General features: G+C 40.0%; 1 protein-coding gene across 1 annotated transcript; it reads right to left on the bottom strand.

The window, feature by feature from the left end:
* Nucleotides 1-3,666: 3,666 nt before the first annotated feature.
* LOC137281745 (mucin-2-like) lies at nt 3,667-17,556 on the bottom strand. The gene is made up of 17 exons (XM_067813332.1): nt 17,187-17,556; nt 16,485-16,538; nt 15,775-15,875; nt 14,914-14,986; nt 13,661-13,764; nt 13,071-13,137; nt 12,421-12,524; nt 11,828-11,900; nt 11,182-11,285; nt 10,227-10,299; nt 9,580-9,683; nt 8,732-8,804; nt 8,133-8,236; nt 6,512-6,568; nt 5,894-5,939; nt 4,548-4,645; nt 3,667-3,711 (listed from the first exon to the last, which is right to left on the bottom strand). Exons 1-17 carry the CDS (start codon nt 17,554-17,556, stop codon nt 3,706-3,708), a joined length of 1,611 nt encoding a protein of 536 aa, XP_067669433.1. The 3' UTR covers nt 3,667-3,705.
* Between the last annotated feature and the right edge of the window lie 618 nt (nt 17,557-18,174).

Below are 18,174 nucleotides of genomic sequence, written 5' to 3'. Positions count from 1 at the left end.
GCACTGAAATGTTCCGCGGGTGTTGAAAACCCGATTGTCTTTTTCCATCACGAATTAAAGACTACCAAATGAAAATGTGACTTATATTTCATCAAAGGTCATTCCGCCAGTCAGACGATACAGTTTTAGGTTTTATTTAAGAGACCGAACATTTAATTTAGTTTGTGCTCTCAATAATTCACTTCAATGTCAGCAAAAGTGCGAGTTTGGTCGTCTAGTTTTCTGAATGGAAAAGCCTCCGATTTTTCATATTTATGCTTGACCGTTATTCTTTCATCATAAGTGATCTTCACCTTTTGATAAATGTTGAGAATTTATTGAACGTGGCCCGAGTGGACCTTTGACCACGTTATCGACCTTTAGTCCGCCACCTACAGTTAGTTATCGACAGCTGTCATGACATTGTTGGAGAGTTACACGCCCTTGAATTCAACGTTTGTGATGTATGGATTAGGCCGTCATTGATTTGTTGTTCAAATCATGATGGTTCGAAATCTCATAACACGGAAGTAAAGTCAAAGTATTTTGAGTAGGGCTGTTATGAATTATTGAGATGTAAATATAACCGACAAAACCTGAAGAGGGTTTTCAAGTGACTGTTGTTAGAAGTTTCTGCGAATCAAGTGTGTTTGTGATTTATTCTTGTACAATGGTACAATCACACAAGCATTATTAACGTATATACAAGATATAGTTCGTACGGTTAATTAATTCAGTTGACTGCGACCTTTAAAAATTAAGATAGATAGTCCGCTATTTAGGTAAAGGTAAATCTGTATATATATGCGAACACAGGGAAAATTTGGCATGCCAGTTACTTGTGATAATTTACTGAATGTTGCTGGAGACGTTTGTATCCCCCTTTCGTTAATGTCGCCGCATGTCGATTTTCCTGAATAACTGTAGACACAAGGTATCCTTTTCAGTACAATGGCAAAACAATACGCCGACCTCCAGTGAAATTGGATCGGGGAATCACTATCCCAAAATACTCTGTTTTCGAGGTATAAAGGATTTCAAGGTGAGAATTGAAAATTGCTAAGTTCGAATTCATGCCTCAAGGAAAACACAAAGCAATGTATTAATTGGTTGACCCCAGGAAAAGCAGAATGTTTGATACAATGACAATCCTCAAGGAAAAAAACGCGTATCAACGTATGAAGATATTTCGTCTGTTTTTCATCATCAGTTTTAAATATTTCTGTTATTACTGTAAGGAGGAAAATAATGGAACTATTATTTTGTGTTAACTCGGCTGCTTTCGGAATTGGGCAGAAACACCCGAGTGTCCCTGCGCGTGCAGCAGCAGACGAGACCCCACTTGAGTCTGCAGTGTTTGTCGCACATCAGCTGGCGGACAGCGAGCGCACCATGGCCGAGAGTTTTACCCAGTGGCTACAAAGTAAAGGTCTTAACGAAAACACAGTTGACATTCTCCTGGATGAGGAGTTTGAGTCACCACAACAACTCGGGCAGCTCACTGCTACAGATATTTCAGAACTTGGACTTGAAATGGCGCAGAGAAAACTCTTAGTGTTCACACCGCGGACGAAGCAACCACCCGGTCCCTAGCCGCTAATACGGAGCTGTATTCGCTCCTAGATGCCCCTAGCTCTGCCCCACTCTCAGACCTTCTCCACACACAGGAACATACAGGTTCAGCTACCCGGGAGGCGAGAACATCAGGTGAGAAGCCGCTATTTATAGCAGATTTCGTGACGAGGCCAAATACGGTAAATTATGAAAATGAGGAAGCTGCAAATCTCCCAGAAGGATCCCAGCTCATTGTAAAGAACAGAAATTCAAAATTGAAGCCTGAAGAAGTTTCAATGCCCCAGTGGATATCTTGTAACGCTAGAATTCTATCAAAACTCGTCAGGGAGGGTGAACTGGACTCGCAGGGGTTAATAGAATACCTAGAGTATACAGCGTCACCTGGCAGAATGAAAAGGTTCTCCTAACCATACGTCGCAGTAAGACTATTCAGTTCGGGCAGAGAGTGCTGCAGATCCCTCTTTGCTCAATGGCAGACTCACCTTTGTACCCTGTTTCGGCTCTGACGGCTCTACAGGAAATCCAGACTGGCATCCCACGAGACAAACATCTCCTCTTTCTGGGAGGATGGTCGAGTCCAAACCTTGACTCAATCGGCGTTTGTGACGTCACTGCGTGATGTGTTACGTCAGTGTGGCTACCCTCCCTCGCAGTACAGTGGACACTCCTTCGCCTTAGTCATCGGCAAGTCTAAAGCGTATGAACGCTACGTCATTTTAAAACCAGAAACACATTTTAAGTTTGCCCGTGCCCTTTTAGTTGTAATCAGGTGATACCTGTGTGTGTGCGCGCGTGCGAAGTGAAGTAGGTGGTATGGGAGAGAGGCGATCAATTTCCCATTTCAGAAAGCGTTTACTGCTCTAGAAATATGAAAGTTTTGAGTTTGTAAATACATATACCCTCCAACATTTGAATTCCGAACCCTGAACCTTCACGATAGTTGTGTGTTAGGTCAGCTATTGCTACCATAATTTGAGGAAAATCATTAATCTATCTAATTCATGTTACTTTTTGCCAGGATTACCTTTAAGCTGACAAGGTCTGTTGAATGCCCGTGTTATCCTTGAAGATCCCACTTCGAATTGGTCTTCAGCAACCTATGCTTGTGTATGCTCATGACATTGATCTTTGGATTGTCGACCACACTCACTCACCCAGGGTCCTATCTAGCTGGCTGATTGCCAAAATCAAACACCAAAATCTGCCAAGAGTCAGTTGTGTTATTCCGCGTTTAACATGAACATGTACGAATGAGACACCGACATTACAAGTCCTTCACTGGTCACGAGGGGACCATGGGTTGATGTACCCTCGATGTTTGCCCGAACATTCATCTTACCGAACACCTCAATATTACTTTTAAACTGTTTTAAGCACGGGTATCGGATCGTATGCTTCAGTGAACCCGTGTACAAAAAACGATTGGAATCTTGCATCTTGCTGTTTTTCCCGCAGGTATTGTCTTAGTAAAGTCGCCGCGGTGTAATTCTCGTATTCAATCGGACTAAATTTAAACGTTTTGTCAAAATATATGTATCGTAATGTGAGGCAAATCTTTTCGTGGCTCTCTCTGGATTCTGTAGACGACACAAGAAAAAAACAACAGATTTTGAGTTATCTAACTTTCATCGACTTGAATTCGCAAAACATCGGTAATTTTCGTACATCATACGTGAGTCAACGTTATTCGAGATAAAGGAGTACAACCACGAAGTACCGAGTGAATTGCCATTGGCAACGGAGTGCATTGCAATGCATCTCGATTGTAATCAGGGTACTTTGAAAATAACAAAAGAGCGCCCAGCCAATCAGACAGCAATATTATGTGTGGGGAAAGATAAATGCTTTTGTTACCACTGGTGGTAATTGTTAAAACACACGTAGAGGTTTCCCCTAAACTGTTCCCCTAAAAAAACACAGTGCAGGCCCAAACAAGGAATTGCATCGCGCATCATTTTTTGTCACTGATGCTGGAAATGTCACATCTGGAAATGTCACATCTGGAAATGTCACGAACATGTATTCTTGAAAGCCACACATAGGCAGTGAAAACGGTATGTGACATCATATTTATTTCATCAACAACATATATGTACATAAATATTGACAGTGGCGGAACCTTCAGTATAAAACAAACACCATGATTCTTCTTTAGACCTGAAAAAAGAGGACGTTTGGTTTACTGCATGTTTGATTGACAGCTGAGAAGTGTCAATACAAAAATGTTGAAATGTTCAAAACTCATGTGATTGTTTATTGCATCTTGCCATTTTTCATAATCCTTACTCACGCTAAATAAAGGTGTACCAATATGACCTTCATAAGAACCAAATCAAAGAGGCAGATCTTTTACCTTATGAACCATATCAATGAAGCAGATCTCTTACCAAATCACAATAAATTTTGAACATAAATGACAATAAGTGAGAAAGTCCTTCGGTGCCTCTTTTTCTCGTTATTTCAATTACTAGTATTTCTATATGTTTCCGGAATTTAAGTTCAGTTAAAGTATACTTAACAAATAAGAACACTCGAGATGATAATAGCTATAAAGAGGAGATAGCACTAGTGGTTAAAATGCCAAGTCAAATCAATGTCCTAATGTATAATGGACATGTTTTGAACAAACATTTTATGAATTTTGTTTGATACGGTTTCTGTTTCGTGTATACGAAAACTACTCGTTGTGAAAAAAAAAAAAGAAAGATCTCTCGGTAACCTCCCAGAACGGTTGATCATGTTGATCACAAGTGGAAACGAGGCTTTATACAATACTGAAAACAGGTACATGAATTCGATCAATGGTGGGTGCTACAGACTATATGTATGGCAGTGCCACTATAATCATACGATTTTCACAGTCAGTAGTTGGTCCTTTACACGAAATATGATCTATATCTGAGGCTAGTCAAGGCGGGGTATTCTAATGCACTGACATTCCATATTCACGCGGCAAAACGAGATACAAATAGATAAAATATCAGTCAACTTACAATACAACAAAACTGCGTAGCCATAGGACAACCAGCACCTATTCGATTGGCAGGGTCGCAGTCCGTCCTACAGTTCAAGCCTTGAGAAAGACATAGCGCTGAAACCCATGACGAACCATTTAGTAAAATGCATTTAAAGCAGAGTGCAACACATTTTCGACACCATATTTTATACATTGGGGCACCTGCACTCCCTTTAGCCTCCTGGTGATGCAGTAAAAGACATACTATCCCTTACGACATACCTAACTGAAACTTCGAGGTGAACAGTTTCCAAGCAGATAACACTTGCCATGTATGGAATGATTCGTACACCGATAAGTGTTGAGCGCGCTGTTGTCGGTGTTTGCCGAACTGTTTTCAATCAACATTGCGCGTAGGATCACAGATACTGAGGTTAAACTGGGATGCTATTATACAAATATATCGCTACAGATAATAATACAATATTAAAACGGGCCAGTGCTCACCAGCAGCTAAAGGAAGATGAACGTGCAAGTGAAGGAAGATGAAGATACAAATGAAGGAAAATGAACATACAACCGAAGGAAGATGAACTTGCAACCGAAGGGGGGTAAACATACAACCAAAGGAAGAGGAACATGCAACTGAAGGAAGATGAACATATTAGGAACCATGACGACTTTAAGCGTCACTGCTGCCTGCATGGCCCCTAGCTGGATTTACACCAGCCCCTGACGATTTTGGAGTCAAAAACAGCCATAACTTAAAATAGCAAAAGTACAAAACATCTGGTAAATTTATCTTGAATGTTTAGGGATTTTTGTGACCTCTCTGGAGGACAAGAATTTATTTCAACCAACTTCGAAGGTACAACTAGAAACGATCCCCACTGCTGATTCTGATTTGTGATTCAGTGCCTTCAATATGTTCAATAAAAGGGACGCAGTGACTTTGTGCCTTGAACACATAGCGAATTATTAAGTGTGAATCGCATTTAAGGGTTTTGGTTGGAAGAAAATGACGTCATGACTTACCACTTCAAAACTCCGAAGAGAATGGCATTCAGAAAGCGGTCAAATGTAACACGTGGTACCTTTATGATTACAATTTCTCAGTAGAGTACATATCCTACTACTTCAATGGGCTGAGTTAGATACAAGATTCGAATCCTCACGAGTCATGCAGCAGATCGCCAGCACAAAAAGTCAGCGATTTGGGCCGGTCAGCTATCTCGTTTCCACGAATGTCTTCAGCAGGAAGTCATAATCATGTCATAAACCTTTTCAGGATCGACCTTCTAGAGCAGGACCCTCTAGAACTGGTCAGGACCCTATTGCAGCGTTTAACAACAACAAAAACACATGGAGGGTGTTCGGACTTACATGTAGGAGTCGTAGTTGATGTCGTAGTAGTCGTTGTTGTCATTGGCTACAAAAGTAAAGATTGTTAGTTTTCGAAGACACATTTCATATATTGGGGCTACAAGTGAGGACATCACATATGGAGTTTCACATATTGTTTCTATGTACTTAATCAAACGCATTAACAACTACACTATCTCATCGTCCCAGTTGAAGGGACGAGCTTCCATCGCAAATCTCTTTTGTTTTTCTTGCAAATTACACGACAGTGTATCAAAGGTACAGAAAAAAAACAACTGGAAACGGACTGCAATAACGATTTAACTAAATCAGGCCTTATAAATTCAGTGAGTTAACGTTTAACGCCCATAAAGCATTTTTCCAGGCATAGAGCGAGCATCGAGTCTGCCCCCCACGTGCTCTCGCCACTGTCTGGCAGCGTCTGGTCATATGTCTAATGAATGTAAGTGATTTAGATACCACTCTCAAACACAGATGCGATCTTGTATTATTTTTCTTTAGTACACACACGCACGCACGCACGCACACACGAACACACACATTGGTCAAACCTATTATTTACAGTACGACAGTATGCACCATAAAACATTCTGAATATTAACAATTAATTTAACTTACTGTTGTTGTTGTCGTGGTAGTTGACGTTGTAGTCATAGTTGTTGTTGTCAGTGGAGCCTTAACAAAACAATACATTCATAAGACCAAATTGGGACCGTAAGGTAGCCTGGGGGTTAAAATGTCCAAAGACCGTGTTCGATGCCTCACATGGGAGCAATGTGTGAAGACCATTTCTGGTGTCCCTGACGTGATATTGCTGGAACATTGCTAAAAGAGGCTTACAACCATATTCACTCCCAGTGTTGTTTCAGCAATGAGGCTTACAACCATACTCAGTCCCAGTGTTGTTTCAGCAATGAGGCTTACAACCATACTCACTCCCAGTGTTGTTTCAGAAGGGAAATACTAGCTCCAACGCCATGAGAAATATCCTTAAACAGCCACAAGGCTGACTGATAGGTACATATTTACATATTTGGAACTGAATCGCTTCATGGAATCACTGTTCTAGTGACCAGTTATTTGTGTTCATTGGTTGGTTATTCCATCCCCATTTGTGTCATTAAGAGCTTGGACCAGGTGTGTACGGTCGCAACGTGTTCTGTAAGACGTTAATTGAGTCTTGTTAATAAGAGAAGATGCCTGAAGTTTTTTAATATGACCTCGAGGAGTTAGGCATGACTTGAATGTGCGCTGATGTGAAATAATTCGTCAAACTTGTCTGACTGGCTTGTTTTGTTACTTTTCAAACGTGCATAATTTTTTTTATATTTGATAACTGACCTTTCATTTTCAAAATTGTTGGTTAGTTTAAGTAAGCTGAAATGATCATAAACAATCCGATGTTCTGGTTAGCTTTTATTTTGATGCTCCCTTATTTTTTCGAATTTTATTGCTCGTGCTTCTGTATAATAGAAGTGCATTGACACTTAAGAATTTGGGAGGTTGGTATCCGGCATTCTGTAACTGTACCAGACATCCTTTACTTGAGACCCAATCGCGACATAAATGCGCTAAAATTCCTGTGGTTATCAACATTTTCCAATAGCCACGCTGTTTGGTTCTGTAAAATGTGAATAATTAGAATTTCGGTGTGTTAATGACATTATCATGCATTTTGTCTTGTTTTTTTCTTGCATTTTGTCATGCTTTATCGACTTTAATTAAAAAAAATGTCTTATTATTACTGTTGTGGATTTTGGTGACTTTTAGAATGCGTGAGTGAGTTAAGTTTTACGCCTCCATTCGCAATGTTCCAGCAAAATCATGGTGGGGAAACTGGCTTCAAACATTGTATCCATAGTCTTCGGCGTGTCAGGCAAACGGTAGGGTACCGCCCCCTCAATTTTAGGAAGAGAGTACACAATGGTGGTCGATTTTGTCGATATTTTAGCATTACCACATATTCTCAAATACATTTTCGCGCTTTTTAAGCAGCTCTAAAGCAATCCATTATAAGCGAACACAGGGGTAGTCATTTACATCTTAATCTTGTTTTAAGAACGTATTATGTACATAACTACCCCTCTGTCATGTTAGAAATTCACCCATATGTGTTTAGGATGGCGTCTCTTTAAACTATAAGCTGTAAGATTTACAAATAGTTTCAGATCTATATCTGATATCCTCTGATTATTTGATTGTCCTTCCTTGACGGGGTTCGAGTTAAAATATCCCTTACTATACAACAGACGTCACTGGTCGTTGGACAGGCAAAAGGTAACGAAGATCCTGGACATAGGGCAGTGGAAGTACAGGCGATAGTTCCTTGTCCAACAGGGCACGCTGGAAAATGAAAGAGATTTTATATGCTGTAAAGTAATGGTTTAGAATACACTGAGACTCCTTTGTTCTCTAAAATCACAGTTAAAGGTAATTTCTTAGCCCCAGAAACACTGCCAACTTTGAAATGTAACTGAAGATTACCCGACGGTTAAAAAAACAAACGAACCTCGTCACTGAGTGATCGAGTGAGTGAGTGAATATCGCTTAATGCTCCGTCAGCAATTGTGCAGCATTTCTTGCCGAGGTATGTACTTTTTTGCATTGTACTTAACTCATTAAAATTGATTTTGACGACCACTAACATCTCAGTCAAACATCACATAAAACCCCCAGACATTTCAGATAAAACTAAACGTTTCCATACAGTTGGATTTCTTTGGAATAATACAAATGTGACATAGATGTATATGCCATACACGATATGTACGACAACATACTTGTGATCGAGCAGAACAAAATTAATAAGAGGAAAAGAAACGTTGCTAATTTCCTCACGTGTAGGTGTAGTCGTTGTAGTCATAGTTGTTGTCGTCGTCGTCGTCGTTATCGTCGTCGTCGTCAGTGGATCCTTTGAAAGAAATAATATCACTTCTATATGACATTCCTAATCAAAATGTTTCAAATACACAATTTACAAATTTTCTCAGAAATTTAAGATTAATAAAAATAAGTAACACAAGGGGGCACCTGAACATATATATATAACAGAACCATGAATTTCATTTGACAGGCGTTTTTGACCGTCGTCAGAATACGGTCACTCCTCAAAGATCTACGGAAACGTATTAGGGCCACGGTGAAAAATTGTTCTGGTCTCACCATCTCCTGCGTAGGACTTACTATCTCCTACGTAGGACTTACTATCTCCTACGTAGGACTTACTACTTAGTATCTCCTACGTAGGACTTAGTACTTAGCATGTATAAGAAGGACTTATTATCTCCTACGTAGGACTTAATATCTCCTATGTAGGACTTAGTACTTAGCATATATAAGAAGGACTTATTATCTCCTATGTAGGACTTATTATCACCTACGTAGGACTTATTATATCCTACGTAGGAGATACTACGTCCTACGTAGGAGATAGTGACACCAAAATACTTTTTCACCGTGGCCCTAATATGCCGCCGTAAAGATAAGATGTAATCGCTATTTGATAGTGATTCGTTAATAGAATGCTCTTGATACAGTCGGATTCCTATTGTGGTGGCCTAATTTGACTGATGATCATCCATAGCTCACATTTATGTGTAAGATTTACAAAACGTTTCAGATGTTTGAGATCCTCTAGTTATTTGGCTGTCCTTTCTTGAAAGGGTTCCAGTTTAAATATCCCTTACTAAACAACAGACGTCACCGGTTGTTGGACAGGCAAGGGGTAACGAGGACCCTGGACATAGGGCAGTGGAAGTACAGGCGATATTTCCTTGTCCAACAGGGCACGCTGGAAAATGAAAGAGATTTTATATGCTGTAAAGTATTGGTTTAGAATATATTGAGACTCTTTTGTTCTCTAAAATCACAGTTAAAGGTAATTTCTTAGCCCCAGAAGTACTGCCAACTTTGAAATGTAACTGAAGATTACCCGACGGTTCAAAAAACAAATGAATCTCGTCACTGAGTGAGGGAGTGAATACATTGCTTAATGCTCCGTCAGCAATTGTGCAGCATTTCTTGCCCAAGAATGTACTCTGTTTTACGTTACACCGAACGCATTAAAATTGATTTTGACAACCACTAACATCTCAGTCAAACATCACATAAAACCCCCAGACATTTCAGATAAAACTAAACGTTTCCATACAGTTGGATTTCTTTGGAATAATATAAATGTGACATAGATGTATATATGCCATAGACAACATTACGATATTTGCACATGCTTTCCAGAAATGTGATGCATGCTCCATGTGCAATTCATCAACATACTTGTGATCGTGCAGAACAAAATTAATAAGAGGAAAAGAAACGTTGCTAATTTCCTCACGTGTAGGTGTAGTCGTTGTAGTCATAGTTGTTGTTGTCGTCGTCGTCGTTATCGTCGTCGTTGTCAGTGGATCCTTTGAAAGAAATAATATCACTTCTATATGACATTCTTAATTAAAATGTTTCAAATACACGATTTACACATTTTTTCAGAAATTTAAGATAAAAAAAGTAACACAAGGAGACACTTGAACATTCGAAGAAGTCTAAAGTAGAGGAAAACATAGTACCTTCACGTATCCCTTCATTCACATTAATATCATATTTGACATAGTAACTGAAATGTGTTCACATGCTTTTAAGTTTTTCTGTATTTCCGAACCATGAATTTCATTTGACAGGCGTTTTTGACCGTCGTCAGAATACGGTCACTCCTCAAAGATCTACGGAAACGTATTAGGGCCACGGTGAAAAATTGTTCTGGTGTCACCATCTCCTGCGTAGGACTTACTCTCTCCTACGTAGGACTTACTATCTCCTATGTAGGACTTACTACTTAGTATCTCCTACGTAGGACTTAGTACTTAGCATATATAAGAAGGACTTATTATCTCCTAAGTAGGACTTACTATATCCTACGTAGGAGTCAGTGTCTCCTACGTAGGACTTACTATCTAGTCCTACGTAGGAGATACTACGTCCAAAAGTATTTTGGTGTCATAATCTCCTACGTAGGAGATACTACGTCCTACGTAGGAGATAGTGACACCAAAATACTTTTTCACCGTGGCCCTAATATGCCACCGTAAAGATAAGATGTAATCGCTATGTGATAGTGATTCGTTAATAGAATGCTCTTGATACAGTCGGATTCCTATTGTGGTGGCCTAATTTGACTGATGATCATCCATAGCTCACATTTATGTGTAAGATTTACAAAAACTTTCAGATGTTTGAGATCTTCTAGTTATTTGACTGTCCTTCCTTGAAAGGGTTCCAGTTTAAATATCCCTTACTAAACAACAGACGTCACCGGTTGTTGGACAGGCAAGGGGTAACGAGGACCCTGGACATAGGGCAGTGGAAGTACAGGCGATATTTCCTTGTCCAACAGGGCACGCTGGAAAATGAAAGAGATTGGATATGCTGTAAAGTAATGGTTTAGAATATATTGAGACTCTTTTGTTCTCTAAAATCACAGTTAAAGGTAATTTCTTAGCCTCAGAAGTACTGCCAACTTTGAAATGTAACTGAAGATTACCCGACGGTTCAAAAAACAAATGAATCTCGTCACTGAGTGAGGGAGTGAATACATTGCTTAATGCTCCGTCAGCAATTGTGCAGCATTTCTTGCCCAAGAATGTACTCTGTTTTACGTTACACCGAACGCATTAAAATTGATTTTGACAACCACTAACATCTCAGTCAAACATCACATAAAACCCCAGACATTTCAGATAAAACTAAACATTTCCATACAGTTGGATTTCTTTGGAATAATATAAATGTGACATAGATGTATATATGCCATAGACAACATTACGATATTTGCACATGCTTTCCAGAAATGTGATGCATGCTCCATGTGCAATTCATCAACATACTTGTGATCGTGCAGAACAAAATTAATAAGAGCGAAAGAAACATTGCTAATTTCCTCACGTGTAGGTGTAGTCGTTGTAGTCATAGTTGTTGTTGTCGTCGTCGTCGTTATCGTCGTCGTTGTCAGTGGATCCTTTGAAAGAAATAATATCACTTCTATATGACATTCTTAATTAAAATGTTTCAAATACACAATTTACACATTTTTTCAGAAATTTAAGATAAAAAAAAGTAACACAAGGAGACACTTGAACATTCGAAGAAGTCTAAAGTAGAGGAAAACATAGTACCTTCACGTATCCCTTCATTCACATTAATATCATATTTGACATAGTAACTGAAATGTGTTCACATGCTTTTAAGTTGTTCTATATATCCGAACCATGAATTTCACTTGACAGGCGTTTTTGACCGTCGTCAGAATATGCTCACGTCTTCTCAAATATCAGATGTAATCGCTATTTGATAGTGATTCGTTAATGCATGCTCTTGATACAGTCGGGTTCCGATTGTGGTAGCCTAACTTTGGCTGCTGATCATCCATAGCTCAGTTTTATGTGAAAGATTTCCAAATACTTTCAGATCTATGTCTGAGATCCACTAATTATTTGGCTGTCCTTCCTTGACAGAATTCGAGTTTAAATATCCCTTACTAAACAACAGACGTCACTGGATGTTGGACAGGCAAGGGGTAAGGAAGACCCTGGACAAAAAGCAGTGGAAACACAGGCGATACTTCCTTGTCCAACAGGGCACGCTGGAAAATAAAAGAGATTGGATATGCTGTAAAGTATTGGTTTACAATACACTGAGACTCCTTTGTTCTCTAAAATCACAGTTAAAGGTAATTTCTTAGCCTCAGAAGTACTGCCAACTTTGAAATGTAACCGAAGATTACCTGACGATTAAAAAAACAAACAAACCTCGTTACTGAGTGGGCGAGAGAGTGAGTGAATATCGCTTGTTGCTCCATCGGCAATTGTGCAGCAATTCTAGCCCAGGAATGTACTTTGTTTTTCATCAAACCGAACGCATTAAAAGTGATTTTGACAACCACTAACATTTCAGTCAAACATCACATAAAAAGCCCAGACATTTCAGATAAAACTAAACGTTTCCATACAGTTGGATTTCTTTGGAATAATACAAATGTGACATAGATGTATATAAGCCATAAACGATATGTACGATATTTGCACATGCCTTCCATTTGATGGATGCTCCACATGCAATTCATCTAGATACTTCTAATCGAGCAAGAGAGAATTAATAAGAGCACAAAAAACGTTGCTAATTTCCTCACGTGTAGGTGTAGACGTTGTAGTCGTAGTTGTTGTTGTTGTCGTCATCGTCGTCGTTGTCAGTGGATCCTTTGAAAGAAATAATATCACTTCTATATGACATTCTTAAGTAGAATCTTTAGCATACACAATTTACACATTTCCTCAGAAAATTAAGACTCAAAAGATTAGTAACACAAGCTGAAACGTGAACTTCAGTAGAAGTCTAAAGTAGAGGAAAACATAGTACCTTCACGTATCCCTTCATTCACATTAATATCATATTTGACATAGTAACTGAAATGTGTTCACATGCTTTTAAGTTGTTCTATATATCCGAACCATGAATTTCACTTGATAGGCGTTTTTGACCGTCGTCAGAATATGCTCACGTCTTCTCAAATATCAGATGTAATCGCTATTTGATAGTGATTCGTTAATGCATGCTCTTGATACAGTCGGGTTCCGATTGTGGTAGCCTAACTTTGGCTGCTGATCATCCATAGCTCAGTTTTATGTGAAAGATTTCCAAATACTTTCAGATCTATGTCTGAGATCCACTAATTATTTGACTGTCCTTCCTTGACAGAATTCGAGTTTAAATAGGCCTTACTAAACAACAGACTTGGCCGGACGTTGGACAGGCAAGGGGTAAGGAAGACCCTGGACACAGAGTACTTGAAACACAGGCGATACTTCCTTGTCCAACAGGGCACGCTGGAAAATGAAAGAGATTGGATATGCTGTAAAGTAATGGTTTAGAATACATTGAGACTTCTTTGTTCTCTAAAAATCACGGTTAAAGGTAATTTCTTAGCCTCAGAAGTACTGCCAACTTTGAAATGTAACCGAAGATTACCTGACGATTAAAAAAACAAATGAACCTCGTTACTGAGTTAGAGAGTGAGGGAGTGAATATATTGCTTAATGCTCCGTCAGCAATTGTGCAGCAATTCTAGCCCAGGAATGTACTTTGTTTTACATTAAACCGAACGCATTAAAAGTGATTTTGACAACCACTAACATCTCAGTCAAACATCACATAAAACCCCAGACATTTCAGATAAAACTAAACGTTTCCATACAGTTGAATTTCTTTGGAATAATATAAATGTGATATAGATGTATATGCCATAGACGATATGTACGATATTTGCATATGCTTTTCAGACACTTCATGCATGCTCCACGAGCAATTCATCTACATAAGGTTGGCTGTTGGTAGCACCTATATCTTCGATATAGCCAGATATACATAAAGATAAGATATAGTGAGTGTACCTGCCTATAAGACGTGTTGTTACGTAGCACATCATTAAGGTGACAAGAGAGACTGAGATACAGGTAGTTTTAACGTGAAAATTGAGTTTCGTATTTCGCTCTTGATTGCATTGCTCGTCTAGGTCGACTTTTAGCGAACGTTTTCTTAAAAAATACATGTGATTGTGAGCCTCCAGTTTGTGTGACCATCCCCACAAAGTTAACAGTACGTGCATACATATACTACAGTCTGTATTGACACCGTTTTACTTCAGTGATGTAACTTTACACCAGGTCTTACAGTGAAACATGTAAAACGATTCAGCTATTTCCGCTTTCTAGTAATATATCTTGTCGTTACCTGGAGGAGAGAATTACCTAATGTCTTATATCTAAATGACCTACTTCGTCTACGTTGGATTGAAGTTGTGAAGTTACATTTTGTATATTACTGAATATTCGAACTGGTCAACCCACACTTACTGTAAAAAAGGCAAGTAACAGGATCTTGTAGTCATGTAATTGAGTAGATCGAACCTCATAGATCCAGACATTCTGTTGAATGCAGCGTCAAACAAGCAAATATAAAATATAAAATGTTCTTACGCTGCAGTGTTGTTGTGATCGCGACAGTAGTTGTAGGTGGGGCAGGAGTAGTAGTAGTAGTTGGAGCCAACGACTGAATATAAACGAAAAGCATATTTTATGAAATTATCGACTCCACAGACAAAACGACATCATCAAGTTAAACATCCTTGCATCCAAAAATGATACAACAAACCCGCTGCAGTTAGAGATGTTGCAACTATATGGCCACTGTCTGTAAGTCGTCAAAACATCTACTTTTGTTCAGATTACGACATAAAGCTGGAATATCGCTTATACGTAAAATTGAACCTAGAATACTTACAATAAACAAACATACCAAACAAATCATGACACAAATTAAGCACATGGTTATAAACAAGTGGAAGGCGACTAGCATTTTGTTCGATTTAGAGGTTCTCTTTTCCGTTTCCTTGCACATGTCGCGACCAGGTCACGGCGGTCCTGAAGACCGGCACTGGTTGCCCCTCCATCTACTGTGTAGGCGCCCAAGGTGTTGCATAACACTGATTCAACACAGCTCAAGGAGCCAGTCATTCTTATGAGCTAGCTCAATCTCTTCGATCACAATCTGCATCTCTGACCACTGTGTCCAAAACACGAACAGTAATGTATGGTGACAGATGGTTCAACAATACTGTATGAACACTGTGTAACGATCTGCCATGTTCCCCCAACACCTTAAAACATGTTCAAGAACGGCGTAAAACCCATCTCTCAGAAGCCTACGCTCAGAAGCATTTGTCTGTTTCTGTGGTGACCTTAAATGTGTTGTAGTTTCTAAATAATATAGAGCACTATACAATTGTGTATATTCTTCTCATTTATTCTTATTAGAAAACCCAAGTATTTATGACTTACTGCACAGCACACTCCTTCATTCGGGCAGGTGAAGGACATCAAAGAGAAGCTGCATGCACTAGCCGGAACACAAGCGATATTTCCAGTTCCTACGGGGCATGCTGGAAAACAGTGTTGCGTGTATAAGTGAATTTGGTTCCGCACGCTTCTCCCCAAAATTTAGCGACTTGATGGGAGTTTCTCAACTGTATGAGGGCCTAGAGCTTATTGTAGAGCCAACGCAATAACGTTCTAGGTTACTCCAACTCAACGTTTCTTTTCAAGTCTGTTGTGAGACCCATTGATGGTGTCCTCCGTCGTGATATTGCTGTAAAAAGTGCAACAAAGCGACTTTCGCATGTCCGTTAGTGTTAGGAATCGTCTTTTCATCTTTGGAAAACTCACAAAGAAAGATATGGCAATACCTAGAAGTTTCTTGGATTCGAACGCATGAACAACTGCTTGGGCAGATCTCGGCGAAGCAGCTCTTCCATGCAATGAGTGAGCGAGTGAGTGAGTCAGTCAGTGAGTTTAGTTTTACCCGGCGCTGAGCAGTTCTACCTATATGGCGACGATGTGTACAAAATAGAATCTGGATTGTCCAGTGATAAACAGCATGGGCACCGATGCCATGTGTCAGCCAAGCCAATGAGCCTGACCACCAGCACCAGATACGATAGCCTAATACGACAAACGTGGGTTACTGAAGAACAATTCTAACTCGGACTTACGTGGTTGAGTTGTCATGGCAACAGTGGTGGCTGTAGCCGGGGCTGCCGTTGAACCTGCAGAGGAAACGCGTGAATTCATTCTATGACTTATATGCATTGTGGGAATGTAAACATTGGCGGACAAGGTGATCATGCAAATAGTGGATGCAGAAACCACAAAATTAACCTTATTTTTCCAGTGTCATGCATGTAAGATGTGGGTAATAAATAAAATACCACACGCGGTCTCATTACATTCGACTTATACGAAACATGTGACTCATTACATTCAACTTACTCGAAACTCGTGACCTCCCTATTTTTATCTGATACCAAGGGAAGGACACTCGTTTCGTATAATTCGTAATGGGACCTCGTGCGGTATTCCCCATATGTGGACCAGACAGTCAGGTGATTGCCGTCATACGTACTGATCTACGCAATGGAGATAACCGCGTTAACCCAGCCTGACCGTCCGATCCTGTAAGTCGGTGCTCACGACAAGCATGGGCTACTGGCAATTCAGTCTTACTAGAATGTTCATGGGTCACGTGGTTCCACAGCGTGAAGGCTCATGTTGTGCATATTTGCAGGCAACGCTACCTTTTCAAACAAACTGTATGCGTCACGGTGGCTCCAGTGACGTCTGTTCAGCGGATAATGGAAAATGTTTCTATGGACCTTTTCGGTTGCTGCTGTATATAACTGGATAAGAGAACATACCTGTACGAAGTCGGTCAGCAAAAGCCAGCATGGTTCGTGCAAACTGACACAGTGGAGTAGTAGAAGCGCCGCATTGGTCGACAAGGAGTTGGTAACTGGTATTGTCCCGAGCCTCCACCACTTCAATCAGAGCAAAATCGGGATAGATAGGAGTGTAGTTACACCGCGTCCATCGACAGATTTCGGCCATGACGAAGAAGTTGGTGCATGTCGTGATCAGAGCCGGGTTTTGGCAGATATTGGAAGATGTCATACTATAGATGACATTGCAGTTGGCGAGGATACCAGCCCTGAGTTCATTTGCGGTAAGAACCTGTGCCCCCACAATGGGGAAGGCGAGGATAGTCAGCCAAAGTCCAAGGCTCAACATCCTTGTCTGTCTGGAGACACTTGACAATGCTACATATCCTACCAGCCTGACTTGTATTTATATTGTACCCAAAGGGTATTCATTCTTTATCAGAAGTTTTTCGTTCCACGTGAACACTCACCTGGAAGCAATCAAGATAAATAATACATTAATATGCCGATGGGGTAAGTACCACAGGGAACTGTGGCGAGGGGGAGAGGGTAAATGTGACATGACGTTTGGTTTGGGAGTGAGTGAGGTTAGTTTTATGCCCCACTCAGCAAGAATAAATAATCTGTAAATAATCGAGTTTGGACCACACAATCCAGTGATGAACAACATAAGTATCGATCAGCGCAATTGGGAATCGATGGCATTTGTACCAAGTCAGCGAGTCTGACCACCCGATCCCATTAGTCGCCTCTTACGACAAGCGTTGTCACCTTTTATGGCAAGCATGGGTTGATGAAGACCTATTCTACCCCGAGTAGAAGTTGTCATACACAAAGTTGTTATATTTTGGACCCACCGAATGCTGATCAAACAGTTCAATTTGGTGTTGTGACTGTTTTTCCGTGTGGAAAGTCTAAAGCCTATTTTCAACAGATTATTGTTACTTAGTAAAACTAAGACCACCAG

Source organism: Haliotis asinina, chromosome 4 (assembly GCF_037392515.1).
Source record: "Haliotis asinina isolate JCU_RB_2024 chromosome 4, JCU_Hal_asi_v2, whole genome shotgun sequence".
In the NCBI taxonomy this organism is placed as follows: domain Eukaryota; kingdom Metazoa; phylum Mollusca; class Gastropoda; order Lepetellida; family Haliotidae; genus Haliotis; species Haliotis asinina.
The sequence above is the reverse complement of the archived record's forward strand: the minus strand, read 5'-3'. Positions and strand labels throughout refer to the sequence as shown.